Source organism: Athene cunicularia (genome assembly GCF_003259725.1).
Source record: "Athene cunicularia isolate RWA chromosome Z unlocalized genomic scaffold, athCun1 chrZ_part2, whole genome shotgun sequence".
In the NCBI taxonomy this organism is placed as follows: Eukaryota; Metazoa; Chordata; class Aves; order Strigiformes; family Strigidae; genus Athene; species Athene cunicularia.
Window position 1 is genome coordinate 7051183 of NW_020799143.1, and position 11395 is coordinate 7062577.

The 11395-nt window shown below is 36.3% G+C and overlaps 2 protein-coding genes across 2 annotated transcripts in view; both read left to right on the forward strand.

Moving 5' to 3' along the window:
• LOC113490054 (A disintegrin and metalloproteinase with thrombospondin motifs 19) overlaps nt 1–11395 on the forward strand; it is a 241011-nt gene that overhangs the window by 74633 nt on the left and 154983 nt on the right. The gene's annotated exons all lie outside the window — the stretch shown is intronic.
• LOC113489943 (A disintegrin and metalloproteinase with thrombospondin motifs 19-like) overlaps nt 8846–11395 on the forward strand; it is a 5375-nt gene continuing 2825 nt past the window's right edge. Inside the window, exon 1 of the mRNA XM_026866026.1 lies at nt 8846–8909. Coding sequence (XP_026721827.1) covers nt 8846–8909 — 64 coding nt within the window. The remainder of the gene's footprint in view (nt 8910–11395) is intronic.

Genomic DNA, 11395 nt, shown 5'->3' on the forward strand with positions numbered 1-11395 from the left:
ACCCCCCCTTCTTTAGTCATCTCCTTGTTCATTCATCAGGTTTGTATTTATGAATCACACTTCTTAACAGAAGAGACACTTGATTTTGCATACTAGCAAGTATTTAAGAAAGGAAGCAAAAAAAGTAGGGAAAAATTACAGTATATTAATATGGGCAAGATGACACTCCACTGCCAGCCAGATCTGAACTGCACATTTGTGCTGGTTCAACAAACACAGTTGATCTCCCATGTACTAAGGATTTAACACTTTACTACAATATGTTTTTCAGTGCTTAAAAGGGGAGGAAGATTTTGCTCTCTAAGTACATTTTTTGAATGAGGCAGTGGTCCTTCTCACTAGCTTTTCCATAGGACAAAAGGGAAGAGGAACAGCTTGCTCATTTGGTTCATTTTCACTACTGAGATGGCCATTTCATAGGACAGGAGGGAAATCAGAGGAAGACCTTGCTTATTTGGCCAAATTCCACATAATTTCCTGCAATCAAATCATATCTCTGTTTACTTTTGCTGTGTCTTCATCTCTTTTTTTCTCTAGAAGTCATACAAAAGGACAATATAAACTACATGGTCCTCCTAGAGTGTAAAACCACTAACCTTTGTGAGCTCAGGTCAAAAGGAATTAGTCTACCTTTATATAAATATCAAGTGAAAAGCAGATTAATATCAATTATGCTTTTTTATAGACAGTGAAATATCAGTGATAGCTACCATCATGAATATGTACCATAAACAACCATATTTACCTTCCTTGACAGCAATAAGCTAAGCCTGAATGCAGGTTTCTGGACTCAGATTTCTGCTGAGCAACCAATGGTTTAAAGCCGAGTTTAATATTTTGATTAAATGTAAGGTTTTTACCTGTGTAAGTTTTTGTCTTCACAACCCCCATTGCTGTAGCTGAAGTCATAAGAGGCCACTCTTAAGTGCTGGAATACCTGGCTACAAAGAAGGAAGCTATTTAACCAGGCAAGGCATCCCACTCTTCCATTTAATCCACAATAACTTGCATTTGTTAACTTCAGGTTGTATTATAAAGCCTCCAACTCCCCACCCCCCACCCATGTTTCTTCATTGCTTTACAAAAATTAGTTATTTGGCTCCTTTTAATATTTGAGAAGCTTTTCCAGAAGAGTTGTCTTTATTTCCGATGATCACTTTTGTTCTCCTAATATCTGCAGACTGATGAATGAGGGAATAACTAACGTACAAAGAAATTTTGCTATGTTATGAAGGAAACTGTAAGTGCTGCTTTGGCACCAATGTGCAGATACCAAATACATGTTTTGCTGAAGCAAAAAATCCCAACATTCTCTGATCTGTATTCTGCAAATACTTATCTTTCCTAGGTAACTGAAAGATAAAAAAAAAAGTATATTTCATTTTTTAAAAAAGAGCACAGGTCAGATAGGCATAATACTTACATTTAAAATACTATATTCTCCATTTAAACACTTTTTCTGAGTATATTTATGAACAATTTTGTTTGTACAACAGGTTAAGACAGTTTCAAGAAACATTTATTTCACAGTTGCACAAAGGTCCTGAATTGTCTGCTCAGCAGCTACAATTCTGTGTGATTTTATTATTACATGTCTCTGCGTCTAAGAATAAGATATTTGAGTTAATGTCCTATTGAACCATTATTTTGGTGGGAGAAGCTTGAAAAGTCTAACTGGGATGCTTAAAACCCACTATTTTAGACCTTATTATCTTTTACGCTACAAACAGAAAACCTTTTTCTGATTTGAAACACAAAGGGAAGTCCAAAGCATCCCTAGAGGCACTACAGTCTGGACTAAGGCCTTCAGAACTCATAGAGTTAATTTTTGCTCTTACTGAGAAGTGATAAGGCTTCAGCAAGAACTTGGTTTGGGTAATTAATTTCCAGAAAGATGTGGACCAGTATGAGGGTTCAGGGGAGAGTAACAGTGCCCTTCAGAGGTCTAGAAAGCATGAATCTGAAAACGTGATCAGTGGGAAAATACTGAAATAATGTATTTGGCTTATAGCACAAAGAACCCAAAGAGCAGTGATGTTTGGTGGGTTGCTGTTGAAAAGAGAAAGGTAAACAAATTTTCTCTGTATCTACAGCTACAAAGAGGTTAAAAGTGGATCACAAAAATATTAGATCAGACCTAAGGAAAAACAGGCTTTCCAACAATTATGACAGTTTAATGCTGGAATTAATGTAAACTGGAGAGCATGGATTTTTCATCACTGAGGTTTTAAATCTCCTGATTGATTTGATGAACAACTGTCAGACAGGACACTGGCATTACAACTGTTTCTTGGGCAGGAGGTATACAAATGGCCTGCCTAACCATATTTTTCAGAATTAGATGATGTGAAGAGGTGAGGAAAAGGGAACCTCTCTGATATGCTTACCCTATCTCACCCTACCATCGTGATGAATAATTTAAGGTCAGCTTCCTTAGGACAGAAAAAAGGAAACATATCTAAGCCTTTCTTCGAGCATCTTCCCACGTTTTTACACTTCCTTGAATGTATGATTTACTGGAAAATAAGCTAATAGTCAGAATGAATTGTACTGGTTGCAAAGCTTCATTCTTGTAGGTGTGTTCAAAAGCTCTGGCTGCTAGTAAGACCTATGGAAAGAAAATATAATTAAGAAATGCTGTAAAAAATCAGGTGTCTGTGAGTCAGAATTATGATTGCTATATGGCTGAGCTTATTTCCACTTCATGCGCGCAACCCTCACAAAAATTCTTCCATGGAGGAAGAGCTGGACATCTTCATAGAGGGACATCCCTCAGGAAAATAAAGTGTGACTCTAAACTTGGAATGATAGTATTTCACTGAAAAAATGTGTGGCTGGATAGCTTAGAAAGCTATTGATATGCAACAGAGAATCCAGATCAAAGATCAAAGTGAAATGAACACCAGAAACATATGGGAGTACCTTCTGTCAGATGTTATCTCTGAAATACTGTCACACTGACACCAGCCTTGTCAAGTCAGCCACCCCTATTGATATGCTTTTAGAGACTGGTCTTCTCCTTTTCTTCAAATCAAAATTAAGGTAAAAGATGGGAGGGTAAAAGTGCAGATAAACTTACTTGTTTAGGAATGACTGAATGTATAACAATTTGGATTAACATTATCTTCTTTACATAACATAAATATCAAGATAACTGGGTGTGGTATCTAGGACACCAGCCTGGGAAGTAAGAGATCATAGAATCACAGAATCATAGATATGACTTTAAACTCAGTTTTTACTACTTTCTCCATGTGTAGCTTTCAACAGATCACTGGATTGTGTCTAGGTTGTTTCACCAACAATTAAGATAAAAATACGTTCTCCTATCTTTCAGGCATGAGTAGATTAAAAGTACCAAAACCCATAAAAGGCTATGACAGCAGGACCTTTAAAAGTTAGGGTTAGGTACAACATAGCTGGATTTGTAATAAGCCATTACTTTAATGTCCTGTGGGAAATTGATAGGAAAATTCCTGTATGTATTTCTTATTATCAGAACAACAGTTAGCCTTTTCTTGGCAGGATAGCCACTCCTTCTGTTTTTTTTGGTAATATGTTTATACTACTTGCATCATACACCACAGTATTTACTCTGAATACATAGAAATCTGTTTCCTTCGTATTGTCTATGACACAGGCTTACACTGCAATCTAGGCATGCAGGTAAAATCCTTGGTCTACAATGTCTTACACTGGCAGAATAAGCAGGAGCAATCACAGACACCAGATTTACATCAGCTGGTTTAGAGAAAGTCTTTATAAATAATCCCAAGGTTTTCTGACAATACATCAGAGTTTGCATTTTACTGAACAACAGAGCTTTTTTGGACATTTGCTCTGCAAACAGGAAATAATGTCTCCTCTACAACAGAGATCTTTGAGCTCTCTGTTGTCCCACACTTCCTGGCTTTGGCCAGGAATACTATCACCGTTGTGTGGCTTGACAGTTTGTTTATTTCTACTGCCTGACCTCACTTTAAGTACACCAACTTCTATGCTTTTATTCTTATCTGTTTCAGCATAATGGGAGGGAGAGGGAGGCAGTGATTAAGAACTGAGGAGCAAAACTGAAAATATCTCATGATGCCAGTATTTTTTTTTTCCACTTCAATTCAAGCAAAAGACTACTAGAGAGTAGGTTGGAAACCTTTTAGTCATGTGTCCCTGGCTTTCTGCCTGTTCAACAGAGGTCTTGCACAACCTGTGTTTTATGTGCTGTCACCTTGATTTCTCTAGATTTTAGCTGTTCTCCTGATGCCACTGTTTGCCATTGGCCTGCCTTCAAAGTGAGTGTCTGTGGACAGTACTCATATGGTATGCAACATACCGTATGCTTTGACAACTCATGTGGTCTTAATGGGTTTCCCAGTTACAGAGGCTAAAAGAGCAAGGCAGCCTGTTCTGCAGGCTACCACACAGCAATTCTTATGAATAAATGCTTTAGATAGGAAAAAATAAATTGTTTCTACAATGTCTGTATTTTATCTGGTAGATATAATGAAGTCTTTCTTTCCTGTGGCAGGGGAAAGTGCAAACAGGATATCCGCAATACCATTTAAATGAATAATGGCTTGGAGACTAGTTAACTTCATTTCTATTAGGCTTCATGATACCTTCAGTGCTTGCAGCTAGGTGACATATTGAAGAAGGATGTCTAGAAATCAGTGACTATTGTGGTTTAGCTATCCCACTGAATGCTTTCTTTAAATATACACAGAAAGAAAGATGTGTTTCAGAAAGCAAGGTTATTTATATGCCTCACCTTACAAAACAGCAAGAAAATTAACTTTGCTGCATGGACCATTTCCTTTGATTTACTTACAGCCTTTGAAGTAGTGTCTCATTATCTTCTCTTTATCCTCTCTGTTTTTCTTGACTTTGTTATCTTGATCAGCTTTCAATCACCTCTAAACTGGTTATTCCTGATACTGGATCTATTCTCTTGCCTCTTGTCTTCTTTTTCTCTGTTTGTGCTAATGGTGTAGTATATATAGTTTTATAATAAAAATAGTAAAGCATCTATACTGGTAAAGTGAAGACCACACAGCAATTTAACTGCCAGAATCTCTAAAGCTGATTCAGTTTTTTAAACCTTTCGTGGAGCCTTATTTCATGTTATACAAGATTTGACTGCATTGCCTTTCATATTTCTCACATATTATCATTCCCATCCCTGTATTCTTCATTTTTATCTTCAAGTTTATATGCTTTCAATTTATAGTAATTTCTTGGGGGGGGAAAAAAAAAAAAAGTTTTGGTTTAGTTTTTTTTTCTGAAGCTAAAATGGTGTAAATATTTTAAAGTGGTAGTACAACTCAGCCATTTAAACTGTGTATGTAAGTAATGGAAAGGAATTTTTAACACACTGTACAACTCTTAACATGATTGCTCCATTGCATAAAATCAGAATAAATTATGAAACAGACTGGTTGTCTAGTAGGGTTGGAACAACTATGGCTTACAAAATCTTTTAAACTTACTAGTTTAAACAGAGCAGACATCTATCCACCATTCACTAATAATCTGATGTAGTTGTCAATTATTCTGGTTTGATCATAAATGCCATACAGTTTTGTACGCAGTCACAGATATTTGCAGTTCCTACCAAACACTTTCCTTTGTTGTACAGTTTGTATTCCTGCCTGCTGTCCCCACTGCCTTTTAAAGTGTGGACATGCTGACAGGGAGAGAATAAAGTAGCCTTGTCAAGTTCCTTGAATGTGTTTCTGATATTAATTAGAAGAGGTTAGAATTTTTTAAAATAAAAATGCTACAGTCACAAATGGGATAATTTTCCAATAGGAAGCAAAACTGTAATTTTCCACCATTTTTGATGATGAAAAATTTCTTTGATCTTCTAACCTGCTCTTACAGTTTGGCAAATGAGTCACTTTCATTATCTTTATTTCAGAGACATACTTCCCTCTGCTATGGGAATTCATGTCCATCAAGCTATTTTAAGGATATTTTCCATTATTGCTTTTTTTTCCCAGAACATGTCTGCATGTTCTTATATACATTTACAAATTATACTACAGTTGTAAACAGTACTTTGATTTTGAAGACATGACTATTTTAAGACATGCTTGTTGTATTATTTAAAAATGTAATTGTCAAGAAGAATCATGCAGTTAATTAGTAATGTGAATATATTCTCCATAAGCAGTCTGTGCTATAGCATCTTTTCTAAGCCCTATGATAGCAAGAGTAATATACTTGTTTTGATGATAAATTGTACATGTTGTTAAGTACAGAGTTTTATAAAGAATGGAACAAGATTTCAATAGCACCAATATAACAATAACTTTAACCTTACACACATTGACCTCAAAAGGATTACTCTTCTAAATGCAGGCATGCATGTATACCATGGAAGTGTCAGAACCTCTATTCTTACTGAAGATCTGATTCAAAAGGCAATCTCAAAAGTTCTTAAAAACTAGTGTCTTCATCTGCTTTAGTTTTGAATAATAAAGTTTTGAAAATACAAAGGACAAAAGTCTAAAGGATAGACTAATGAAACTGTTTCCAAATATTTTTTATTATGCATGTCATTTTTTTCTATCATTCTTCCACCTAATTCTTTAAACCACTTTCACTCAGAAACCAAGCAAGTGCTTTTTACTGTCAATGGAATAACTGCTATCAGAGATTCCCAATGCCACAAGTGGTTCTGAATTGTTATTTTTGCATTTTCTCTAGTTAGAGATAAAAGGTTTTAGATAGAACTCTGCATTTGAATGTTTACATGACCGCAATTCTCAGCAAATTCTCCCAAAATGCAAATTAAGCTGTCTTTTGCCATCTTCTTAACTAGGACAAAACTCAGAAGGATGTTCCTCTCATGGTCTTGAAAATTCAGTAAATACAATTTCTTCTTAAGTTGTCTGAAGTTGAAGAGATGCTCAGAATGTTGATGAATTTGCTTTTGTATTGGAAGAAATCAAGCAGAGCTTTGAAATCCTTAACGTACGAAAGAAACCTTACTAACTGGGTCACTACCCACAGGCAGAGTTTTAAAGTTGGGTATATGTGTTCAGGGTGTTTTTTTAAGACCTACTACGTTGTTTCTTGTGTTGGTTTAATTTTTTTTTTTCATGTTCAAAAGTTAGAGATATGATTTCTGCCTCAGAGAAGCTTTCGCACAAATTAGCAGTTTTTTTCACCAACAAGTGACTTGCAGGTTTAGAATTTGAAGACTTGTTCCTTTAAGGTGTTCCAAAACCAGCAACTATTTGTGGATCATTCTAAATTAGCCTTCTCCCCATAATAGATCAAGTGATATACTTACTTGATAGATGATTTCCAGTTTAGAAATTTGAGGAAGCTCCTCTTTGTGGGAGACTTTAACTTGGAAAGTTGTGTGGGACTTGGTTTCACAGAGAGAACCTTGCTGTCTTCGCCACTTAAAAGTGGCTTCAACTTGAGTAGAGTACTCTGGTACCTTCCATTGCACAGACTGAGCTTTCTGACAAATTATCTACAATTGACAAGCATCAGTGTTTCTGAGAAAAAAAAAGTCACTACATGAAAAGGATGTAGTAGAAGAGCTGCGAAAATCTATTCTGGTTAAAGTGGTGACTCTGCCAAACATTCTATGTAAATAGCATGTTGAAAGTGTGTTTTTACCTGTATGTACCATGCACAAAGATCTCGATCAATTTCACAATATGACTTTGAGAAGTAGCTCATGAGGTAACAACTGTGACTTTGGAGTAAATTTCACTGCATTATCTGAATTCAGTAGGAATTCATAACAGTTGGTGGCATAACATAATATCATTGAGCTGCTGTAAGCTTATCTTTGCTCTTTTGAAGTTTTTGCACTTTAATCAGTAGAGGTATTAAGCTCACAATAGTTTGGCACACATCTTACTCGACAGATCATCTGATTGTACTACTGAGTCTAGATGTAACTGTGAGATTTACCCTGAAGCAAGATCTGCTGAAGAGAAGTTGTTTGGAGTGGTCTTAAATACATATATTTTAAATAAAACCTTCATCTTGAGGATGTAAATAACAGTATAAAATTACAGACTAAACATTCAGAGTCTGTGAGCTAAAAGGCAGTAGAAATCTACTGTTCAGTTCAAGGGATAGGAAACACAACATTTTCTAAAATAGAAAAAAACTTAATTCACACTTAAGTGGAAAAAATCTGCATTATACAACATGTAGGTTTCAGATTAAAACAGTTCAATCTGATTTTAAACAAGTTTATTTACACTGAGATAACATTTGCAAAGCACCCTAAAACCAGGAAGATGTGAGTTTGTTTCTAATCTCTATGGTCATATGATATGTGGCCTTAAGATAGTAAGCACTATTCAAAACATAATAGATTTTTTCCACTCATCTAGCATATTTTGTTGTTGTAAAAATTTGAAACAAATGTACTCAAAGATTTTAAAAAATCAATGATGTCATCAATCAGATATATATAAAGCGTACATTAACAACAGATATATATAAAGCAACATTAACATTTAACAACTATTTCTCTGTAAAGAGGATTAAAGGTTTGGGGGATTTTGCTAACAATTACTTGAGTCAATTTTGTATATATTATAAAACTGAGGTAATTTCAAGTATAAACTTGGTAGCTTTTACAGTTAGATGATTAAGAGAAAAAATAAACCAAGGAACGTCTCTGACTGATGGTGGTGTCTGTATTGCTAGAATCTGACATTTTGAATTCAACGGTATGATTTGCCCATAATTATCTTAATCCACAGAATTAAATGGCTGAAACAGATTCACTATGAGATGGGGGGAAAAGTCTGCCCTTGCTCATGTAATATAAGATAGTAACTGCTGCACAAATTTGAATAAAACCATAGTGATGAAGGGTGTGAAGGCTGAAGAACAATATCCATGTCTTCGACAGGTGGCAGGAGATGCCTATGGTATGTCACCAGTGATTGTGGCACTATCATTATCTTGGTACACTGAATAAATGAGAAGTCAGCCTGTGGCGGGGCCTGAGAGAGACCTTGCCCTGCCAGCCCCTAAGGGACCAATGGCACAACTCTGTAAATTTAACATCAGGAAGGACTAAAAGAGAGAAAGTTGCCAAATCTCTACTTCAACAAAATTAGGCTTATTTATCTCAGTTAGGAAGGACTGATGAGGATGCATTCTGTACCTCATTTTCTGTCATTTTTGTCTCATGTCAGTGAGATGGTCTGCATCGTTGTTATACTTCACAAATCAACACATTCTTTACTTAGTGTATTTATGATTACACACGAGTCAAAAGCCTTAGACCTTTCAGATAGAAAGTGTAGTTTTAAGAATCTACTGGAGCAAATAAAATGTTTTTCATTTTGCTCTATACAGAGTTAGAAGATACTATTCCCTCCATTTTCACAAAGGCATAGTTAATACTAGCCCATATGCAGTATGTTCTGTAAAACAAAAGCTATATTGAAGAGTTTTGGTGGCTCTGTGATTAAGAAAATAAAGTCTTTTGTACAGTACATGTGGATACAATATTATTCTCTCTGCAAATAATTGCAGTATGAAAGCATTGTTTTGTTCTTTTAATTCTTATTCTTTTAGACATCGACTTCTCTGCACTGGTTTCATAGTGACGACAGTTAGCATGTGGTGGGCTACAATACCGTCTACCAGTAGTAACCTATGACCAGACTCTTTGTTTAAACTAACGAACACCAGTGGGGGCTCTATTTTATAGTGCACTTTCCCCAAACTTAAGCATAGGGAACTTCCCCCTCTATTTTTCCTTTAACTATTGAAAACGATTAAAAAAAAAAAAAAAAAAACCAAAACAAAAAAATCCACCCCAAAACCAACATTAAACGAGCTAAAGAAACTTGTTGCAGCTCCATGTTGACTTTAGCTTGTCTTGTGTTCTTATGTGGAGGCTTATTTGAAATGCTCCTCTTTTTTAAAGGCTTGTATTAAAGTCAAGCACATTAAATTCTTTCTCACTTGGCTTCTTACAATCTCTTTACACCCTGCAGCTTGTGTTAAAACGTTAAATTCTGCTTACCTTACTGACAAAACCTGTTCTTTTGTCTTTTTAGTAAGATTATACATGTGAATAAGGGAGGCAGAATTTGGTCCAAAGGGACTAACTTAACTTCAGCAGACTGAAAACAGTTACAGCAATTTGTAGTTTTAAAATGAGAGAATGCACATGCCATGTCTTTTTTTCTTATTCCTGCTGGTTATCAATTTATATCTTTTGGAATGTAACTGTATGCACCGTAAGTAAAGATTTTCTCTGTGCATTTTTACACCTCGTCTATATATTCTGATTAGTAAAAAAAAAACAAAAACCAAAAAACAAACAAAAACCAAACCAAAAAACCCCAAAACAAACAACATCAAAATTTGTATCTAGTATATGCACAGGAGCTTATAAACTGCATTTTACAGCATTTCCTAAACGGTTGTAAGGACAGTTTTTGCTGTGGAAAGGCTGCAGTATTGGGCCTATTAACTGATTCCACTATAAATTAGTATGTATGTTATTTACTTGGGAAAAAAATCTTCACTTTAAATACATTTTTAAGGTAACCAAATTATCAAGCAAATACTAGTTTGGAACCTCTAGAAAACTCTCCTCTACCTAAACTGTTAGACATAAATCTGCCTTTACTAAGTCCCTCTGATTTTCTTCGTGTAAGCTGGCTCAGATGCCAAAAAAAGGGGACTGCTGTATGCTAACTTTTTTCCTATAAAAGCTAACAACTAATCAAAAATACTGTTTGGAGGTAGTTGAGAATACATGTGTGTGCAGCATAGGTTTCAAGCAGCCATTGCACAGCGGAGAGCAAACCCCAGCTGCATTTGGCTTCTGTGGAGTCTAAATGTGTTTTTTATTTGGAGTCTTAACATGTGATTTTTGTTTGTTTGCTTTGCTTTAAATTTTATACAACTAACTTTTAGGAAGAATTCTTGCAACTTCTCAGCCTATCCTTAAGAGCTCTGATGGCTTTCCTGTCCGCGCCGGATTACTTTGCTTTCCCCCAAGGCACAGTAGTCACCTTTGACACCAACCACAGTAGGTGAAGCAGAAGCTGTGATAAGAGATCAGGCTTTTAGAGGGAGGTGTTTACTTGTTGCTTATGCTGACGTTAGATGTGCACTTAAAGCCTTTGCTCGACTCCTCATTTACTCACCCGTCTGCTGACAGGGTTGGGGTGGGAAGTGATGGGTTTCCAACGGAGAGCCGCGCAGAGGGGGCAAAAGGAGTTTAGCATCAAATTACACAAAACCAGGCTGAAGCGGTCAGTGCCTGCCGCTCCCTGAGCCTGAGGCGCAGGCTGTGCAGACCGCGATGCTGGCGGTGGGGACGAGAGGAGCCCTTCCCGCGGCCGGGACGCACGCGGTGCGCGCCCGCCACGGCCGCTGGAGGCGTGCA